Source organism: Stegodyphus dumicola, chromosome 4, assembly GCF_044657685.1.
Source record: "Stegodyphus dumicola isolate Sdum_Otavi_A_Nest chromosome 4, ASM4465768v1".
Classification (NCBI taxonomy): Eukaryota; Metazoa; Arthropoda; class Arachnida; order Araneae; family Eresidae; genus Stegodyphus; species Stegodyphus dumicola.
The window spans coordinates 9668264-9692067 of record NC_140771.1 but is presented as its reverse complement, the minus strand read 5'-3'; the positions used below and the strand labels follow the sequence as shown (position 1 = coordinate 9692067).

Genomic DNA, 23804 nt, shown 5'->3' with positions numbered 1-23804 from the left:
AAAAAAAATTAATAATAACTGGCATTTCATCTCGTATCTTCTGCTTAAATAATTAGCATAAAACGCGCGCTAATATTAAATGCTGTTATATGGTCAGTTATTTTTATTTTGCATTAAGCAGTTATTTATAATTTCATCCTTTACTTTAACAGTAGATAATTACAATGACTCTGCTTTATTTTGATAAATTTTTACATAAAAAATTAAATTTATTTCTTTAATATGCACTTTGCAATAAAACATATTCATCAGCTCAATAAAATTTCAGTCATCGTAAAATGGCACATAAACGTCGCGATAGAATAGAAAAAGTCTGTTATATATAGTCAAATAGAAAAAACATAGGCAGATAGAAAAAACTTATTAAAATTTAAAAGTAGCCAGATTTATTGTTGGTACAATGTTCAACTGGAAAATGCATGAAAGTATTCCTTCTGGTGCGGATTTCCGCAAACCATTAGTGCTATCTTGTTACATAATTTGTACTGATCCTTCAATTCTCATACCTCATAACAAGATGGCTGTTAAATTAATGTTGATGTGATGTGTTCAGTCGCGTACATGTGAGAATTAATGAGACATTAATTCTCACATGTACGCGACTGAAGGAAAAAAAAAATCTAACCGGCACAGAGTGAGTTGGTGGGAAAAGAATGGTCACAATTTGTCATCAGTTTATCAGAGTAAATCAGAAGTACTTTGAAAGATCATTGGTGATGACCAGACATTTTGATGAACATGTATTAATATATGCAGCTGTTGCTAAATGAAATGGATCTATCCCAACACGAATTTTCAGGTCATCTGAACCGAAGAAAGGTCCTGATTTATCAATGAACGTGATACCGCTCCCATCCAATACATTTTGGTTCACCAGCGGCCGAGCGCTAAAGACGCTGAAACACTGGTAGTGCGGTCCGAGGTTCGAATCCCGCGAACGGGCTGGCTGCATGGGCGTTTTCATGGTTTTCCCCACGTGTAACATGTATACGAGCCAGTTTCCCTTAGAAAACCCCCCACGAAGGCATCCCTCCCCTTAGGCAGATAGCTCTCGAGACTTTGCCATAATCACACACACACCCAATACATTTCCTACTTCGCAAGCGAAATAAATTAAAGTTTTTGTATCAGTACCAAAGAATCAACGATAGATGCAGCAATAATTATCGGCACGGCAGTCCAACTTTCTACCACTCTTTCTGTTAATATACTTTATAACAGTATGCCTTCAGGAAATGAGGATTTATGATTTTGATTCCCAGGTAATAGAGAGATATCAGTTTGGACCCGTCTGCACTAACACTTTCAGATATTTTCTTACGTTTGCCTGTGGCTTCCTAGAAAATATGCATAACCTGCGGGAACGTCTAGTAACAATACTGTCCGATTATGTCATCGTTCTAGTTTCAAGTGATTGTCGATATGGAAATCAGCTTCTTTAAAGCCGATGATGGTCACGTGTCAAACTCGCTCGCTTGACTGTACTGTCTTCGGTGGACTTCATACGTTCTCATTTGATAATGCAAATATTTTTCAACAAAAGAAGTCCCAGCTGAAACAGCAAGAGAATAATATAATTATATACGACTCAAGCTTTGTTAACTTCTCTGCTCTTTCAGTAACTAAAAATATTTTATCATTTCCACATCCGGCTAAGTGGTATTTTCATACTAATATTGATTAAGAGATAAGTTTTAGGTATATAAATTTGCTTAGCCGCAGAGAGTATATTCAGAAGCCCAAGGTATCATTTTAAAATTTGTCAGTTCACCTGAAACACTAAATGGTAGTTATGACGTAAAACTACATTATATATATAAGCCCCTTTCTATAAGGTGTATTTTTTACATTTCTGAAACGAAAGAGCTATTCTGGCTGAAAATTCGAACTCCTTTAATCATACCATTAACTGCAGTGTCTTTTAAGTGACAGAAGATAGAAAAAATATGAGTGATTTAGAAAAACAAATGTCAAAACTGTTATTTACCATTACATTAAATGACTGGATAAATATAGCGAAGCCTAATAAAAAGAATATATAGCGTTGGCTTCTTATATATTTCCTTTTGCGATATGTTAGTAAGTATCAAGTAGAAATCAAGATGTTTTGGAAACATGTTATAAAATTTTTAATAATTCTGGAAATGCTCTGTAGATGATTTTTAGAGACTATCTATGTTTATGTATCAAGAGAGGATACCGTTCAATAAATCTCATATTTAAGTATGTTATTTATCTCATGTTTAAGTATTAGAAGCTTGACGCATTATGGGCCACGGCTGTCAAGTATTTTGCGAATAGTATTTTCTATGAAGGTTTAGTTCTAAGGTATGGTTAACCTTATAGGAAATGGTAGTAAAGTGTTTACAGAGTATGACATTTCAAGTTGATTGGTACTTTTTTAAATCAATTACAGTCAAAAGTCTTTAATCCGAACTCGTCGGGACTTCGGCGATTCCGGATTATCGGTTTTTCCGGATTATAGATCATCAGTTTAAATCTGGTAAGATGGCATGCAGAAATTATAAAATTAAAAATATGAAACCGTAATTTATGAAATAAAGAGCAATTATGATTTAAAGGGTATCAAAATTTACAAAAAAAAAAAAAAAAAAAAAAAAAAGCTTAATATTTATTTGTTTACTTTTCTTTCAAAGCGCGCATACGTAAAGCATACATAACGCATAGTCGAAAATAAAAAATTGCAACCAGAAACTATTTGATGTGTATTCGTGATATTTATAATGGTGAGGAATTTGATTTAAATCATATCAAAGACGGAGTACATCGAGATGAAATACTACATTTAGTAAGGAATTATAAGCCGAATAAAATAAAAATATCTGCCCTGAAGATAAGGATAGTGCTGAGAGATCAACTTCCAGTTCATTGTGAGCTGCGACGTTTCCCCTGCCCCGCAGAGGAGCGTGAAGTTGATAAACAGATTTCGGAATGGTTAGAGAAACAAAGGATATGCCTTTATCCATTTTTTGCAGCAATTCCACTTTTTGTTTGATGGACATCGAACCATGCTTTCGCTTTGTAGATCCTTTGGCAGCTCGGCTCTAGTGTAGAATTGGGTGCCCCTTCGATTAGCGAAAATTTGTTTTTAAATTTTGGCGATGAAACCGCATTTCTGGTTAGCATGATAGTTTTAACTTCCTGATTTAGCTTCCCGATTTTATTTAAATGAAAATAGGTTGATGTGTACATGGACAAATTTAAGGCAGTGCGCAATGCCTAGTTTATGCAATCCTAGGATGTTTTTTTAAGTGAAAACAAACCGATGTACATGAACACAGAGTTTGTGCAATTCTTTGACTTCCTATTTTGGTTTTGTGTAGCGACCATCTTAAAATTGTGCCTTCCTCGCGCCGATCTTAACGTCAAAAAAGAATCGCCCAAAAACAAGGAGCACCCAATTGTAAACTTTTACCGCAGCTCCAGAATCGGAAATTCTTTTTGACATAATCGAAAGTTGAAGCTTACTTTTATAAAATTGCTCTAACAGTCTGCAAAAAATAATAAGCCGGTTCCAATTAGAAGATTAAGGAACAACGCAATCTTCAACATTAACTGAAATAGATAATTAGATAATTTTAGCTTAGCTTATACCGTCCGTTATACATTAAACGCGCATGCATAAACGTATTATGCACATACGTAAACGCATGCGCAGAAAGTTTGTATCTTTGAGGTCCGGATTAAAGACTTTTGACTGTAATATAAGAAATAAAATTCCTAACAAGCAGTTTTTTTCAATATTCCTTAAAACTTTAGAACTCATCTAAGTCCTGATTTTCGAATTACCATCGGTAAGAGCTTGGAAAACGTTGCATAAATGAAACTGCGAAAGCGGAACTTATTGTCGCAAATTGGCAACGTACTATGTGTCTAAAAGGAAATTGCCAACAAGGAGGTTAGATTACCTCCTTGATTGGCAACATACGATGCTCAGTGAGAGCTTAAAAAACCTTAACAAATCTCCTGGTGTGATGTTAAAATCGGAATCCTTTTCGATTTTCTTTCTTTTTTTTATTTATCCTGTTTGTGTTTGCTTGTTCGTTTTGTTTCTTGTTTTTTCTTAGTTTTTATAAAGCAATACACTGTCGATAAACTATACTTCTGTAATGCCATTTAAATGTGATATGCATTGTTTAGTATTTTTCAAATTATTACTTGGAAAATATCACAACTGATAATTAATTCACGATTTAGTTATTATGAAATTAATTGCTTCTGAATTTTATTACACATTTTTCAATTAGGAATTATTTGCATTTACAAAATTAAAAAAAAAAAAAAAAAAAAAAAGTTTCTCAAAATTCAATCTTAATTCTCTAAACATTCTTCATCAAGGTAAAAAAAAAAAAAAAAAAAAAAAAAAATTAGGAAAAAAAAAAATCGTTAACATAAATTGCATACAAAATTTTTATAATTCAACATCAGTATTATCTGCTTATTTTTTGCGTCATGAAAAAAAATTAGTTATGCCGCATTTGCTAATTTTTTTTTAATTGATGCTTAGTATGAGTTATTTAAGTAGTATTTAAACTTATTTATCTTTAAAGCATTTGAATAGCATATACTTGTTTTATCACTATTGTCAATTTTATAATTGCTGAAGTTAAATAAAAAAAATGGAACTTACCTTTATTTAAGCAAATCTAGAAAAGTGGCATTATTTAAATTACCATTTTGATTTTTTAGGAATGAAGGACTTATCAGAATTAAACAACTTCCGAAGCTTTGGTGAGATGGGTATTGATTCTTTGATCGGAATTGAAATAAAAAACTTGCTAGAATCCGCTTGTGATGTCACACTAACAATGCAAGAAATTCGAGAGATGAAATTTGATGATGTCAAACTTCTCCTGGAAAATGCAGAAAAGGCGAAGGAAAGTTCTGGCAATAAATCGACAACTCTAGTGACCACTGCTCAAGTAAACCTTCCAGCACTCACTGTCCATACCGAACCTGTTATTCCTCTCAACCATGCAGCTACAGGAAAGCCAGTTTTTATAGTCACAGTAGGAAACGGAGATTTGGAGCAAATGCATGCATTAGGAAAGAGCATTAATAATCCCGCATTTGCCCTGGTTTGGACGAAGGACATTCCATCTGCGGACATGGAAGCTCTTTGCACGTGGTATTTAAATGTAAGTTACTTTCATATCTACGTTGCAATGAAACTTCTGTATTACACAATCGAAACCGCTTAGAAAAATTCTAGTAAGCGGATATTTTATTTCGCAATCTCTACTAAGGCTGTTCACACACTTTTTAGAGGATTTTTCATTGTATTTACAGAAATATTTTACCTAAAATTTTTGTGTTTTAAATGTCTCATTTGATAACCCTTACTCTTCTCTATATTTCTACACCGTAATCTGCAAAACAATAAAGCTTTTTTTAGTAGCAAAAGAGGTATTTTATCCCATCCCTCTTGAACAGCTTTCCAAAGTCCAAGGAGGGTTGTAGGTCAACGTCTGGACAATGCGCTTTTTAAAAGTCCAAAAAATCCCTGGATGATGCATCAGGAGATTTAGTAGAGATATTGAGTGTAGGATATGGCCTTGATACATGTTTCTTATTCCATTTTTCCAGGAAATGAACAGTGGATTTTGACAGTGCGTCCAATGGCAACAGTCTTCCTTTGTTAGTAGAGATATTGAGTGTAGGATATGGCCTTGATACATGCTTCTTATTCCATTTTTTCAGGAAATGAACAGTGGATTTTGACTGTGCACCCAATGGCAACAGTCTTGCTTTGTCTTAATGTAGTTTTACTCACTGATGGCACTGCGCGTAAAGAGAAGGTATTTCGTATTGGAAAGTCTGATATAAAATATGCTTCTCATAATATGTGGAGTTGACTTAAACAGCCTTCTGCACTGTCTTTTTTATTTGTCATTATATCAAACACCAGCAACAGTTATAAATCCCTTTGAAAAACATTCTTTAGATTCTTTCAATCATGTTCTAAGATTTTTTACTTCCCTTTGATGATAATAAATGGATCTCCAGACATGATATTAGACGTGTTCAGTATATAACTTTTGACATTTAAAACAAAATCCATATTTTTTTTAAAAAATCAAGTCCAAGGATGAGTGGATCTTGAATATCAGCCATGTAGACTATGTGCTCCTATACACAGGATGTGAATTTGATTGATCATTCATTTTTCCATGCATTGACAACTTCTCTGCTTTCATATTCGAATGAATCAAAGGTACAGTCGCATATAGAATGAAGAAGGTTACTCTCTATTTGTCAAGCTGCTTCAGTTCTTATAACAATTATATTAGCATCGATGTCTGTAATCATGCCCCAAGGATGTCTAGTTCCACGCAGAGTCTGATGTAACCCCCGCGTTCCGCAAGAGTCCACTGTAAATCTAGTGTTAAATTTGCTAGCAAACAGAAATCAAAAATGTTCTTTTATTATACTTTTTCAATATAACATTCAAGAGCCTAAGTCGACCAAACATAGGTCTTTCTAGGTAGTTCCTGAAGAGGGGCCTATATTTGATTCCCATGAAATCAATCAAAATTTCTTCATAATCTATATCAGTTTAAGTTTCCTTAATTTTAAGATTAGGAACATGTAACCTTCTTTCAAAATTTCTAGGTTTTCCTATAAAAAAACAATTGTTATTATCCATATATGTGATAGCGATTAGTGAAGGTATAGTGATTAGTAACGCTGACTGCCATATCAATGGGCCCGGGTTCGAATCTCGGAAAAGACATGAATGTTCGTAAGTGTAGCAAGAGGGCACTCAAAATACATTCATTTAATTATACATTCTGTTATCTTGTCAAAATAATTCATTATGAGTAATATATTAAGTTTTATTTTACCTAAGGGAAAGCAAACAGTAGTGCTACATTTCTTGAATTATGATCCTTAGAACTCCTGTAGTCCGTAATTTAATATTAGGATCTTCCAATGATTATTTAAACTATTTTTATTTAATTTAGTAGTAAAAATAAACTAAAAATACCGTGCAGGTTAATGAATAAAAAAATAGCTTAGGTTACTTGAATATGGTAAAAAAAGACTGTGAAGGATAAAGGGAAAGATACCCTTATGGAGCATTTTCTAAGGAAAACTGGTCTCGTACTGATGTTACAAACATGAAAACTAGCCATGCAGCCAACCCGATTCTTCAATGGGCCCTCAAGCTCTGGAACCTCAAATTCCATAGCAGCTACTGCAGTTGGTTACATCTGTAATTTATGAAAATCTAATGATATCAAACAACTATGTTATCAGGACATCTTAATTTTGCTTTTAATCGTGTGAAAATTCAAGTTTCATTTCTTCTTAACAACTGTGATTATACAAATAACGAATTTTTAAATTTAAAGCGAAGTTTATTATGTGGTAATACAGTTTCAAGGTTGTCGAATTTAGAACACAAATAACTACAGATATAGCTACAAAACTTGATATTTATTTTCAGAAAATCAAAGAACTAAAAAATGAGCCTCTTCACCTGGTGGGATTTTCAACAGGTGGAAGCATAGCATTTGAAATGGCGCTTCAGAGTGAAAACGCAGGTGTAGACGTAAAGAATCTGACTCTCCTGGATGGTTCATCAGATCTCCGAAATAATCTTAGCAACGAAAACCAAAAAGGAATTTCAGAAGTTGACATTTTATGTAAATTTGTAGAGCAAATTTCTCCTGCTGGAATCCTTAAAGTAAGTTACATTTTATTAAAATTATTCTGTATTAAAATATGAAAATTATGATATTTTATCACTCATATTCATAGCGAAAATTATTAACGATCATAAATCTAACCACCATTTATGTAGACACGAAACAGATTAAATAAATGCTGAATCCATTTAAATATACACATAGCAATCCTATTAAAATTGTAAACAAAATCCTGATTTTTCTAGAGACATCTCAATGCAGAGATTGAAATTGTAAGCAATTCAACAAGTTACATTGTAAATCAAGATTGTGAATGAACTATTGAGAAAGAGGTAAATTTCAGGCTCTTTAGTTTCTGCAAGCTTCATTGTCTCATTATATTGTAGAGTCTTTTTTTTTTTTTTTTTTTTTTTTAAGCAGGAGAGTTGAAAAAAGTGCAATCCCCTCGCCGGGACTCGAACACTGGAGTTCTTGAATACGCTTTGAGCATGTTTCCCATTACACCACGAAGGCAAGCGGAAAGGAGGGAGAAAATACCTTATATATACTTCCCCTTTTAAAGGGCAACTGAGGATTAGGGGGACACAATTGCCAAATTCTGGTGGTGACGAATTATCGTCCACCACCTTTTAACTCGAGCGCCACCTGTAGAGCTTTTTTTTTTTTTTTAAGCAGAAGAGGTGTAAAATATGCAATGCCCTCTCCAGAACCCGACTCCTACACCTCTTGAAGCGTCGAACGTGCTTCCAATTATACCGCGTAGGCCGTGAAAAGGAGGGAACATACCTTATGGCATAATTATATCTGAGAGTAAATATCCATAGTATAAAGATTTAACATAAAATCTCATATCTGACACGTCAACAGTAAGTTTTTACTTGTAAAACAATGCAAGATATTTTCTTCTTGCTTACAATTTGTTGCCTTTATGATGCAAATGGAAAGCACATCCGGCTACCATCAGACGGTTCTGAGTTAAAATCCCAGAGAGGCACTGCACATTTTTCCCGTCCCCTGCTCCACCTAATGGACTGAATAACATACCAGCAATAGTGAAACTAGATTGTTTTGAAATAGTGTGCATAATTCAATGCTGAATGCAAAAACTCAAAATATTTATTTATTCAGACTTAGTTCTAAATATTAAAAAAAAAAATGTGAAAATTTGATACAAATTTAGAATACCACAATCAGGTACACAAAACTTTTAAATAAAGCAGATGATTTCTTTATTGGAAAATTACATTAAATAAGACAGCAAGAAATTATGCAAATATATAAAAAGATTTCTTCAGAAAGACCATGGAAATATAATCTGTTGCGAACTATGAAACAATTTTCTATAGTAAATAAGATCCCCAGGGCTCAAACGTGGGAAAACCCCTGGTGTTCTGGCTAGAACTTGTACCTAAACAGACTCGACTTACAGGGTAAATCTTCACAAGTAGATCCATCATTTATTCGGTGGTAATTTCAGGCTCGGCTGTGACTGTACTGGTACTATTCTGTTTGCCTCTTGGTTGTGGAGACGTTATATGGTTTGATATCAAAGATTATCCTTGGAAATTTGGCTCCTCTTTGTGAACACTTGGGGACAGACTACAATGCGATTTATTCTTTATTTTTTGGTGGATGCTTGCCGTCCACCTTTGACTTGCGAAACTTTTCTCAAAGTGTGTACATATCATATAATTCCCCCTGGGTTGACCGGGGGTTTATGCCTCCTTCGATCACCTCTAAGGGCTGGAGCATTTTACCGTGTAAGGTTAATAAGCCAAGTCATGGAGCCCCTTCTCCCTACTGAACTGTAGTAAGTAAGCCAAGAGTACACTGTTGTTCATCAAATACACCTAATAAAAGTTACCATTTCGGATAACGCAAAATTACGTTAACTTTTTATCTTTTCAGGCACTTTTTATTTCCAGTTTCTGGATTTTGTGTCATCACAAAATACTGTTACATGAAAAAATATTTTCTGCAAACTTCATAGACGAGATCGGATGACATAAATGCACATTTACATCTTACTTAATATTTACATCATCGTAATTAAGACTTTCCTTTATTCAATACGAGCACAGGTCTCCACTTGGCATTAATTTATAACATAAAATCATACAATTTTTTCTACCATTTGTCTTAGCACTTTGTATTTTTCATTTTAAATATAGGATTTTGTTCTATGTGTTTAATTCCTTGAAAGCTAAATCTCGATATACTACCTATCTTAACTGAATATCTTGAAATTACTTCAGGAGTTAAAATTACATCTGCACAGCAAAATGAGATAGTTTTTCCTTCTCAATTTTATGACATTTATATTTTTTTAATTTTAAAATATTTCTTTAGTTTTTTAAAATTTTAATAAATTATTTGAAGATGTAAACTGAAATTTTGAAATAGCATATTTTTTCATTTACTTTCCCCCTTTTTTTTCCAGCTTAGAGAAGATTTAGAAAATGCAGAACATTTTGATCAGTGCGTCAAAATCGTTTCTAATCATCTAACAACAATTTCTACTCATCCCGTAAAAGCAAGTGATTTGGCAGATGTGATTGAAGCTCATGTAGCAAAAACAAAACTCAACCAATCTTATGTTCCTCAGCAGAAACTGAAGCAAGATCTGCATTTAATTGAAGATTCTAATCGCATACTGTCCAACGATATTAAAGAAGTAAAAGCTCTCTTTTCCGAGGTATTTATCTTTTTTTTTTTTTTTTTAAATACTGAATTATGACATTAAATTTTGTTGTCTTATTTGAATTATTTACTCTAAATATGCAATAAATTTTTGTGAATATTTCATTTCTAATCAAATTTAAAGAATTGAAGCTTTCTTTTAAGAGTCATAATTAAGAAATAATAACTGGTTGAATTTGCTGTTGCTTAATCGATTAAATAAAGTACATGATACTATCTGCCTAAAAGGGAAGAACCCTTCATAAAGCACTTTCTAAGAGAAATGGGTTCACATTCATATTATACCTGATGAGAATCACTAAAATGCCCAGGTAACCAGCTCGTTTGGAATCTACCTGAAACAATAAATGTTCAAAGGTCTTATCCGTTCGGCACACTGACCTTTCAGATAAGGTAAATATAAGGATTGCCCAAATGAAAAGTGGACAAGGTGAAGAAAAATAATACCTTTATTGTAAATCAAAAGAAATCACCATGGGCATTGAAACACAGATCCGAGCATTGCAGCAGCAGCTTGATGCCTTTGCTGTAGAAAGATTGGGGCTGATTCCTGAGGAAGTCCTGCACGGCTTCCTTCACTCTATCGTCCGAATGGAAACTTTTCCCCTGTAAGGCTCTCTTAAGTGGTCCAAAGATGTGAAAGTCATAGGGTGACATGTCCGGACTGTAGGTCGGGTGCTCCAAAACCTCCCAACGAAATGTGTTTAAGGTCCTCAGGGTTTCCTGGGAGATGTGTGGGCGGACATTGTCATGCAAAAGGATCACTCCTTGTGTGAGAAGGCCAGGCCGTTTGTTTTTGTATTGCTTGTCGCAGTTTCATCAGAGTATTGCAATATTGTGCGGAATTTACAGTGCTCCTTTGGGGCAGGAACTCAATTAAAAGTGGAAAATGAAAGCATCACTTTCCGTGCAGTTATCATTGCTTTCGATTTCTGTTACGGAGGAGATGAGCTGTGTTTCCATTGCATACTCGTTTTCTTGGATTCGGGTATATAGTGATGGCACCAGGTCTCGCTGCCCGCAACGATATGATTCAGAAATGGATGATTCTCCTCATAACAGATCAAGTGCTGGAGACAGAAGCCCATTTGTCGTTTCTGATGATCAAGGGTCAGGTGTTTTAGTACCCATGCAGCACACACTTTGCTGTACCCCAGATGTTTGTGGATAATGGTGTTAACCATTCCTTTACTCAAGTTGAGTTCGTGACTGATTTCATGGGTCGTAACACTTCGAGTAGCTTGGATCATTTCATTAACAGAGGTAATGGAGTCATTGGTGATCACTTTGTTTGCTTCGCCCGGTCTCGGCAGATCCGATGTTGTTTGCCGCCCTTCACAGAAACTTTTACACCATTTGTTTACAGCCGTACGACCTAAAAGGTGGTCGTCATACACTGTTACCATTCTTCGATAGATGTCCACATTACGCTCACCTTCCGCAACCAGAAACCGTACTACCCCGCGTTGTTCTGATCTGGACGTATTGATGGATAGCATGACTTTCCTTTCGCACAATTTAATCTCCTACAAACAGGTTTCACGGTTAAACGCCATCTGAGATGCATAAATCCTATCACCCTTGAGCAGTGGCGCTGCTATCGATGCATTCATTCTGACATTATCGCACGTGTCCACTTTTCATTTGAGCAACCCTTATATTAAACTTCAGAATAATATTTTACTTGCCAAATTTTTAAAAAAGTAATTAAAAAATATGAAACACATAAAATTAATGCTTTTATTTATAATTATTGAAACCGCATTGAAAAGTAGAAACTTTTTTGTTAGCAAACAGTATAATTTATTAATTTTTTTGAAAATTAGAAACTTTTTAATTAGCAATTAAATACAATTTATTAAAAAATTAGTGTTTACTGGCTGTTAATCAAATGTTGCCAAAGCTGAATGAGATGTCTCATTTTGAAAATTTAATAAATTCAACTACTCCCAGTTTATACAAATCAAGTTGTAAACAAATAATATTTAAATATCTATACATTACCTTTAATAATAATCCGATAACACAGTTAAGTTTAAAATAAGTATTAAAGCAGTTATAGGTCAGTTACATTCTAGCGACCGAATTCTAAGGATGACAAATCCAAAGCGTGCTGTCAGCACACGGCAACTATTAGATGTACAGTCAAAAGTCGTTAATCCGGACTCGTCGGGACTTCGGCGATTCCGGATTATAGATCATCAGTTTAAATCTGGTGGTACGATGGCATGCAGAAATTACAAAATTAAAAATATGAAACCATAATTTATGAAATAAAGAACAATTATGATCTAAAGGATATCAAAATTTACAAAAAGAAAAAGCTTAATATTTATTTGTTTACTTTATTAAACATTTCTTTCAATGTAAGTTGTTTAAGTTGCTTCGTTTCATGTGATAATACTTTCTCTTTAATTCTATTAAATAGACATAATGTCTTGTTTAGTTACAAAGTTCCGCTGTTGAAGTCTTATAATTGCTGTGTTGTGAATACCGACTAATTTGTCAATCAAAATATTTTCGTTTTCAATAACTACTGGGTCACTTTCTTCACTATCGGAAGCGAATTATAATGACGAGGACCTTAATTTAAATCATATCAAAGACGAGGAACTTGATTTAAATCATATCAAAGACGGAGTGCATGAGTACATCGAAATCTACATTTAGTAAGGAATTATAAGCTAAATAAAATAAAAACATCTGTCCTGAAGATAAGGATAGTGCTGACAGATCAACTTCCAATTCATTGCACATACTTTCGCTTTGTAGATGTTTTACATATTAGTAAATATATATCGGAAATTCTATTTGACATAATCGAAAGTTCAAGCTTACTTTTATAAAATTGCTCAAACAGTCTGCAAAAAATAATAAGCCAGATCCAATTTGAAGATTAAGGAACAACGCAATCTGCAACATTAACTGAATTAGATAATTTTAGCTTAGCTTATACCGTCCGTTACACATTAAACGCGCATGCGCACACACATATTTGCAGCCGTAAAGGTCTTACGCGCACTCGTAAACGCCTATGCGCATGCGTGAACGCGACGCATGCGCATAAAGCTTTGAGGGCCGGATTATAGATCATTCCAGATTATGGGTTTCCGAATTAACGACTTTTGACTGTATATTAATTACGAGAGGCGTGGTAAACACGAAAACTTCCATGGAGCAACTCGTTCATCAAGATTTGAACTTCAGTCGAATTTCTAGTGTTCGGAGATCTAACCGCTCGACCGCAGGCAAAACTGGTGTAAAAAGTAGCATAATTTGTTCTTACTACTTATATTTTTAATTTTATAGACTGAGAAAAAAATCATAATGCTTAATATATTATTAAGTACTTTCATCACTTCTTAACTCATCGACAATACTTTGGTCTAAATAGAAAACACATTGACATACATTCACTTTAAGAGATTTATCACGTATTTCTAAGAGCTCAGTATTCTTATTCTTGAAAGAACTGGTGAAAATAAACACTACAGAAAATTCTAAAGCCTAGAAGCCTATGATTCTATCAAGGTGGATTTGCATTAATATCCGAGTTTTTTAATACAGTACAAAGTCTGAAATCCGGACTGGTTGGGACTTCGGCAATTCCAGATTTGGGATTTTTCTGAATAATAGATCATCAATTTAAATCTGGTTAGACTGCATTCAGAAATTATACAATTGAAAATATGAAATCATAATTTATGAAATAAAGAACAATTATGATCTAAAGGGTATCAGTATTTACAAAAGAAAGCTTAATGTTTATTTGTTTACTTTATTAAACATTTCTTTTAATAAAAGTTGTTTAAGATGCTTTTACAAAAAATTCAGAAAGTTCCTTTTTTCTCTTGTCATATACAGTGGACTTTCCAATGCCATACTCCTGATAATGGACGTCGGGATTTCGAACTTTATACCGTATACAACTCCGTCTGTGGCAATAACTAAAAATCACCTTTCATAATACATGAGATTCACAGCTAAAGTTAGATTCAATAAAGCATTCTATCCTACATCATTGTTGCCCATCTGGTGACAGTACCTATGCCCTTGACTACATAAGGTTCTGCCTGAAAAGGCGAAAATCTTATTTCTTGTATAATGTAACATTAAATGTTTCAAGAATGTGAAACTCAGCTGGAAAATAAGATTACAGGTCCGTTTAACATTGAGGTGAATAGCTTTCTCATCTAATTGGCGAGACAGCGTCAACACGGCTATAGTTTCGGCGGAAATCGCTGAACGTCACCAAACTTCGCGAACATTTGGAGACATTTTGGTCCGATCCCTGTATAACTAACTGCAAGTGGTCAGATTTGTATGTAATTGTACGTGTATCCTGTATGTCTTCCAGCAATTTCGAGAAATTGAAAGTACTGGAAATTTCTCGGTGGCTGGGGAAAAACTTTTTAAGACTTGCGAGAGCATCAGTTTACATTTAGAGTTGAGTTCAGAGTACTGAAAAATATCCACGCAATCTTCTAATTTTTAAATATGTTTTGCATTGCATTTTAACGTTATCATACTGAAAAAAGCTGTACGAGTACTTTTGTGGAAAGTTCCAGAACCGTAAAGTGTTTCTTTTGGGAAAATAAATTTTATCAGGCTATCATCAGTTCTATATGCATTCAATCCATTATAAACCCATATACATGTAGCAATATTTTTAATTCTATTACTCCCTTTTGGCTGGATCCCTTCTTTTCTAATTTATCAGTATCCATCTTGAACCAAAAAAAAAAAAACTTCTCCTGTCCAGAGCAAAGAGGATCCAAGGAAATTTTATTTAATCCAGTATGACAAACGACAGTATCGGTTCCAGAGTCAGTCGCTCAGGTTCCATTTTTGAAAGTTATTGAACATATCAAATTTTAAATCCAAAGTACTCGCCCTTTCCCAGCCAATGCACCACTGTGAAAAAATAGTTTTAAAAATAAGATATTTAATAATATTTACGGTCATCAGTTTAAATTTAATGAAACAGAATCGTAAATCAAACAAAGAATCGAACCTTTTAAAAAGAGGCACTTGATTCCTTCTACTATCCAACTGGGTTCTATCAGGGTTCTGCCAAAGCGAAAAAGGGCATGCGACATTAGGTTAAAGCAGTCTATTGATAACCGAATTTCTACAAAGTCTGTAACTCTGCATCTCGTAAGTACATTGTATCAACATTACGCTGCACAGCTTTCTAGCAAATACAATTCTGACGCGCTGTAAGTGAAAATGTTTTCTTGTTTCTTCTTGCACCGTCAGAGTAGAGTAATTTTATTGTTGAGCAGTGTATTTCCTTCTCATGTTTGTCTCTCAATGTTTGACCTTTCAAGCAGTTGCTTATCATTTTTCAAGAACTAACCTTTTTTGCTTCCTACTATTCATTTGACAGAAGTTTTATCAAAAGACAGATTTTATAAACCTGCTTTCAAAATTAAAAATAATTTGATGTTTACTGAAGTAATTTTAATTTTTTAAAAAAAAAGGAGGGAAGAAAGCACATTAATGAGAACTTTCATATCCCCTAAAAAAGAAAATAAAGAAAAAAAAAAAAAAAATCGCACCTACCAGAGACACAAAATTATTGCATTATTCTTTTAAAGATATTATATCCTAGCTCCTCTCATGTGCTTTGCCTAAATGAAATAATCCAGTACAATTCATATACTGTTTTTTTTAATATATTTAAACAAACAGTTTATAGTTAATTAAGACAATAGCACACCGAATAAATACCAATTCAACAAAAGTCAAACAACAAAAATCAGCGTTATCTGTGAAAATTTTGAAAATATAACGTTGATTTTTGTTGTTTGACTTCTGAACTAGTTTATAGTTACTTAATTTCAGAAAGTGCCATTCAAAGTGAACGTGTTTGAAGAAAAATGGACAGTTATACACTGGCACCAAGTCTGTTGTCTCAAACAATATACAGATGTACTTTTCTTTGAGAAAATGGAAAGCCTAGATAATATTTTTTCCTTTGGTAAAAGACAATCAGCAAAAAAGGAAGGATCTATCTACTATTTAGAATCTGAAAACGACATGCAACTACTTCCTACTACCTGAATTGAGAATAAAAATTTTAAATGTCGCTCTTTTAGTCGATGATTTAGAAATTAACTCATAATAGGAAATAATTTAATATTTTTCTGAGGAAAAAGTCACAGGACATTAAATTATTTATTAAATGACATTAATTCACTATTATCGACTTTACTATAAATGAGTTAATTGCAGTTTATAAGTCATATGAACTAAACTGTCAAATTCTTATTTTAGGTATGCAGTGGCAAGATTTTCATTTACAGAACGTATGGCTGTGATGATTTATCAAATGAAGAAAATATTCCAAAAGTTGTAAATGTTTTTGATGCAATACTTAAATGAATGATATACTTATAAATAAAACAGATATTGAGAATAAAAGAATTTTTGGAGAATTTAACTTTTATTCCTTTTTATTCATTTGTCTCGATACAACATGCATTTAGTCTTATAATTACATCCATCATATATATATAAAAATTAAACATAAAACTCTTTCTACTACAGTCATAATTAAAACATATTCCTCCTCAAAAATTGTAAAGGAACAGATATAAAAACTTTATTTTGTTTTCCTATCTGATTGTAATTTACATTCATTTTCATACATATATATGTATGTAGCTAAAAATGCAATAACGCTTTAAGGAAAATGTTTGAGGTGTTAATAGATTAAATGTCAAAAACTTATACGCCAACTGTTGAGGAAAATTCAATAAATCAGTTTTTTCAAAAAAAAAGTGTTCAACATCTTTTTGCATATAAATTCAAATTGAAAAATATTTTTAACAAAAGAATTTCTTTGTTCAATTGTTAGATTACGATTCAAAAGTAATGAAACCGTATGCAACTCATGTGCTTTTAGTATTTTGAAACACAAATTACATATATGAAGATGATTTTGGCATACCATATGCAACAAAATTATAAATTAATAAATAATATATAAAAGTTAATCACTAAGAAACACTAGTGAATGATACGAAAACAATCATATCTCGAATTATCCTAAATGACTTTTTTTTTCTCTCAGGAAAGGCTATAAAATTTTATTTTGGGTACTCAAAAAATCTGCAAAAATCAAAAACTTTGATTAAATACTTTTCCAAAATTGACCATTATTCTTAAATAATAGTAAATTTTTGTTGTAGATGTCAAACATTTTGTGTTTTGCCTTTTTAGAATGAATTTTTACTATGCATAACTTCAGGAATCGCAGGGCCATACAAAAATTAAGATAAAAAAAATAGATTTCGTAAAAATTAGTTTACTTTCAAAAGTACCAAAACATGAGTATTCGCTTCAGTTAAACCATTCTTTTTTTAGATGTAAATATACGTCTAGGATCAACAGTTGTGAAAATAAGGGCCGCTTAACATTTAAAGGCATAGTGTACGTTACACTTCATCTGGGTGGAATTTGCTAATTGCAACTATATTTTTGAAAGTATAAATTATTATCTGCTATTAACAGCTTTGTTTTCATGCAAAATGGTGCTTTTAAAGAAGCAATGGATAGAAGGCTACGTTTGTGCTCTTTCCAAAGAAAATTATTTGTAGTTGTTAAAAACGCTGTGAAAGCCATGATTTTTCGATATCTAAAGGTACGATAGGTAATATTGTTAACAAGAAAGGGAAAAAACATCAAAGCTTGGCTTTCAAGTGATAAATTTGTTCCAAATACATATATCCAAAGTAAATAAGAAATGTTTCGAATGTTTCAATGGTAAGATCAGACGTTAAAAGAAAATCCACCAAGTCAAAGGACAGTTACAAAATCATTAAAATGCTCAGTGTCAACTGTAGAAAAAGTTATTAATGCTGATTTGAAACTTAAAAATGCAAAAAACAACCTGCATAGTCTTTCTCCATGACATATCGCCGAACGCACTACGGAATTCTTTATGATGAACATTTAGCTGGATAAAATTAGAAAAATGTCACAATAGATGAATTTCGGTGTATTTAACTGACTGCAATAGAGAGATCTATTTATTATCATCAAAGAGGAGGGAAAAAAAGTCTTAAAACGCTTTAGTGCACACCGTGAAATTCAAGGCAGCCCAGCAAGCAACTTAGAGAGAACACCACCCAATCAGTTCAGGAGTGACTGCTTGTATAGGCAGATCAGTGCCATAAGGCGGAGTAGGAGTGATAAGAAACCGACTCAAAAATGCTGGAACTGCAGTGATGAAGACCACGTATGAAAGAAATGCAGAACATCTTAAAAGTAAAACCAGATAGGTATACAATGAAATTTTTTCTATAATTAATGACGATTTATGCTAAAATTATGTAGCATCATTTTAGTCATCAATGTCACAAAACGTTCTCTTGACATGATTGATTAGTTTACTTAGTCATTCAATTAATTTCAGACTGCATTATTCTTACATGATATACTGAAATAAAGACTTGCTTTGAACATGTACTACAAAGGATAAAATTATGACACTATTTTGGTTTAAAAAATAGTAAATGACTGATTTTGGAATTTACTGATAAAATGTTACCTCTTCGATAACTAACCCTATATTATTTGCCCTATATTTGGACCTCAGAAAACAGATCGGCACAGCTACAGAATGCATTTTCTCTTATGGTAACCTTTCCGAACTTTTCTTTCTATTTAAATAACTATACCATAATAAAAAATTGCCATCAAATTCTCCTACGATCAGAGGGAAAGGGACAGAATAAATATTAACTCTTTCATATATGCCAATATATTATCATGTGCTCATTCATTTTTTTGTTATGCCTCATTATTACTGCACTCTTATCTTACACACATAATCCCTTTCTTCCTGTAACAAGCAAAGTGTTGACTACTTTATTTCAAAAATTTCCATTAATTTCATACATTTATCACATAAGAGCAAGTTCTCAAAGTATGTATTTTTTATTGCTATCACAATTGCACAGTAATATTAAATGAAAGGGAAAGTCATTTGAATGCTGTGACAGCTTTCATAAATTAAACAACTAATAGTGTAAATGTCCTTACCAGAAATTTAAAGTGCTACTCCAGTAATTACCACTAATGATAAAGGTAAAATAGCCTTACAGTTATTAAAGTATATATGACAGAAATTTTTCAAATGCAGAAATTTCAACTCCTCTTAGTAGATTAGAACTAAATCTGAAATATTTCAATGTAAACACAAAGATTTATTTCATCCACTCAAAGTTCTATTTCAGAAACAGATTTATAGAAGTCTTTATTCATATACCAAAATAGCCTTAATTTCAAACCTTCCACCCCCCTAGAATATATGCTTAAAGAATACTGCCAAGCCAATGCATTTTAGAAATTTTACTTTATTACATAAATACTTATTTCACATATAAAAAACTTTCTATAATAATCAATACTGTAGTTACACACATTATTACTGCTGAGGAGTAAACTCTTTTACCAAACACTTAATCACTGAATACTGACAGTTATCTGGAATCTAATCTTGGCAAACAAACTGCCAGCACATTTTCTCCATACGTTCCATAAAAGGCTTATCCAGAAGGCATACCATACGTTTCATAAAAGGCTTAACCAGAAGAAACTTCACATGAAATCAAATACATTTTTTTTAAATTTTGGAGAACAGACAACCACAAAGAAAACAAAGTCCAAAAAATTGAAGGTGGAGACCAAAGAGAAACAACAGAAACTTAGAGAATTTATAAACAAACTTAAAACACAAAATTTCCATTTAACATATAATCTAAAAAGGTACTTGAAAATTTTATAAAATTATGATGATGAAAATAGTCAGGTACCTGTAATTTATAAGGAACTATCTGCCTAGAAGAAATGCTTTTATGGGAAAAATCTGTAAGAGAATTTGGATTATGGTACTGTAAGAATAACTTTAAAAGCCTCACGGTAGTTTGTTTGCCAACTCAGTAAGAGCTACTAGCATCAGCAGTCATCCATAAAGTAGATCTCAAATGTGATTAGCTGCAGAGGTAGCAATCAAACTAATGTATAATAAGTGTTAATGGTGGAATATAGTACATCGCTTGAAATATTTTTAAAATTTGGTTTGATTCTAGTAATAAAATTCTAGATTTGCATGTTTATGATTTGGAAAATTTTTTTAAAGTCTCATTAAAACAACCATCTGAAACCACTATTTCACTACTATCGGTTATAAATCAGTTAAAAGAATGATAGTCAAATACAATAAATTACAATTTATTTAGAATAAAACATAATTTTCATTTCGTACCTAGAATTTAGATTATGATCTTCATTTACTTTATTGCTTATATAATAAAATTTCTCATCTTCATATGTATTAAGTATTTGATATAAAAAATGCTAAAATATTCAAGCTGTATTCACTGTGATATTTCCAGAATGAAAACATTTCAGTAAGATGCTAAGCTAATACACAGTTGATTGTTTTCCATTTCTTTCTTTCTACTTGCCCCTCAATCTTCAAAACTGTTTATCTGTCTATCAAGAAATTTATAAAGATTTGGGAAGCAAGAGCAAACAATCTCTAATGACAGATTTTTTAAAACATTAAATCTACTGGAAGTGCAGTGGACCCTGTCAATGAAACAAGTTCAGATCTTGAAATAAGGCAAATAAAATGTTCTTGAACAACTACAATAAGTGACGATGAGGAAAAATTTATGAGCATAACATTTTGATTTTCACATGAAATTATAATCTCTTTAGTTTTTATATGATGTTGAATTTTATTTAAGTTTTTTATGAAATGGTTTTAAGTACGCGAATTAAAAAATGATGAAAATGTTACCCTATGAAAAGGCAGTTTTACTCTTTTTAGAACTGAATCCCAGTTTTTAAGTTGGTGCCTCTTGTAATGCGATTTCCCACAACACTGTATGTTCAAAGAACGTTATCTACCACGCTCTAGGAGGACTACTTATATATGATTGTTTGAAAATAGTTATAGAATTCATGAAGACGTATATTTGGCAATAAAAGTTCGAATGAAGAGAGAGATGACTTTCTGGTTTCAGTTTTATACTTATTTTCTCAATGAAAAAATCTACAAAAAGTATAATACACAATAAATAGAAAAGCTTTTTTTTTAAATTACTTTATTTGAAAAACCACATTTTTTGTTTCTATTTGCATTATATGATTCCAATCTGCAAAAAGATAAAAAAAAAATAATAAATACATACAGCAAAAACTGCATATTGCGATAGAATGCAATCTATACAAAAATATTTTACATGAGAGTTGCTTAATTTAACTTTTTATCTAAATAATAAGCAAACTAAGTGTTAATTCTAAATTCTTTCATTTTAATATTAATTTACTTCCACAATAAAAAGTACATAACTTATAGAACTTTTCCTCTTCCCTAGAAAATTTCAATCACAAGACAATGATTCCCTGCCTACGGTTTTGCATTACTATGTAACTTACAATGCATCTACAAGAATTCAGTGTAAAAAAAGCTTAATGGTTTTTCTTATACTGTGGAAAAGTTGTTAAATTACCAATAACACATATTCACAATTAAGATTGCACAATTTTATTCGAATTAAAAAGTTGATAACTAAAAGTATATTTAAACTTTTCTAGACAAACATTTGGTAACCATATTAGCCCATTTTTATGCATCCCTCGTTTTTTTAAAAAAAGGGGGAATCACATTATGAAGGGTTAAGCAGATTATAAAATATAGCTAATGCACTAAGTAATCTATTAAGATTTAAAATTTACCAAGGTAAACATATAATGGTAGGCTGTGTTCATTTACACTCAAGGAGATAGGATTTATCATTTCCAAATTAAAATATGTCAAAATATATAAAATAAAATAGAGTACATTTTCATTGTTGAATTTTTATAGTTAATTTTATTGTGAAAGAAACTGTTGTTTTCCCCCCCCCCACAGTCTTTTCACCAAGTATTACTTCTGAATTCAAAACCTCTTAGTTAATAATGGAGCAAAATAGTGTGATCCGAAAGTAACAAAAAGTAAAAATTCACCAATCCAAAAAGCATAAATAGTAGCAAATTTCAGTTTTCACAGAAATGCAAAGCAAGATAATTTTTTAATAAGACGTGAATTTTTAATAAGTTTTATTCCCAGGGTAGTTACATTTCTTACTGACAGGCAGTATTTCAGATATCTCAGCTTTTACAGGACAGATACCTGGTATGTAAGATATTAATGCCAGTTTTAAGGTTCATAATCATTAAAACATCTCAGATTTATTTAACTGTTAAACAATGCTTTGGTATTTGTGCAGAAAAATCAGTATTTGAAATATATAAGAATTGTAGTGATATAAAATTTAAAATTTGTTCAGTTTCCTGAAATCAGAATTCATTTTTCCATCATGATATAGTTCCTCTATGACAAGAGTTAACATAATATGAACAACTCTCAGCTCATGTTTATTTGACATCACACACGTATTTGATGTGCCATCTATCAGACATTTACAATGACCAATAAAGGTCTGCTCCTATTATGATGGGAATATTCCTACAAAACAGAACCTACACTGTCCCTCTCTCTTTCTTTCTCCCTTACCGCCAAACCTATTGACATACAGGACTTTCAGTTAATCAATAGTTTAAGTGCCTTAAAATACTTAACCATCATCCACTTACAAATATCCAAGCCTTCTTTGATATTCGAACCCAGGGCCAACAACATTGCAGCCAGTATCGCTACCCACTCTACCGATCAAAACAGAAAATTTCATACAGTGACACGGCATAATATGCAATGCAGCAGCATTAAGAATGTTCAGTGTGATGGTCATCATTCAGCGGACTGGCTATCAGACATGATACAATACTCAGCAAAGTAAAGAAAATTCAGCTGCAATCCTTATTGCTTGACAGCAAACAACTTCTTTTAAAATCCTTACATATGCGATTTCGGGTCGCCTTATAAACAAAAGTTGCGAAGTGTAAAGTCCAGACAATGTAAATCACAGCAAATGGTGGAAAAGACTTCTACAGACAGACACGAGATATTATGTTATGCAGCACTTGATTCTCTTGCAAGGATCCCTCCTTTGATCGATTGTAATAAAAACAATTTAAAATATACTGCTGTGGACTTCCTCAATGAGAAAGGGGCTATAAAAATGATATAATAAACTCATACCACACTGTCAACAATGGGTTAAAGCAAAAGCGATTCCATAATTGCATGTAGAATCTCTATTACTCAAATATGACAGTTATGTGCATCTGCACTTCCAATGAGCAAAAAATGCACCTGATCAATTCACAGGATTTTTGACAGTCAATTCATATTGTCTTCCACCTGCTGAAAAGCCCAATCTGTAAATTTATGACAACTCTGGAAATTGGTTGGTTTCCATTCTTGTATGTGCTGTATTTTGTAAGGATACATCTTGAGGATGATTCTAA

The 23804-nt window shown here is 32.4% G+C and overlaps 2 protein-coding genes across 2 annotated transcripts in view; one reads left to right on the top strand and one right to left on the bottom strand.

The window, feature by feature from the left end:
* Positions 1-16813, top strand: part of LOC118187796 (fatty acid synthase-like) — a 109939-nt gene extending 93126 nt beyond the window's left edge. Inside the window, 4 exon segments of the mRNA XM_085814528.1 lie at positions 4711-5159; positions 7472-7711; positions 10114-10368; positions 16653-16813. Of these exon segments, the coding sequence (XP_085670654.1) occupies positions 4711-5159; positions 7472-7711; positions 10114-10368; positions 16653-16760 (1052 nt within the window). The 3' untranslated portion in view covers positions 16761-16813.
* A 2907-nt stretch (positions 16814-19720) lies between these two features.
* The window catches only part of RpL23A (ribosomal protein L23A), a 37382-nt gene continuing 33298 nt past the window's right edge, over positions 19721-23804 (bottom strand). Inside the window, exon 5 of the mRNA XM_035358008.2 lies at positions 19721-21547. Coding sequence (XP_035213899.1) covers positions 21533-21547 — 15 coding nt within the window. The 3' untranslated portion in view covers positions 19721-21532. The remainder of the gene's footprint in view (positions 21548-23804) is intronic.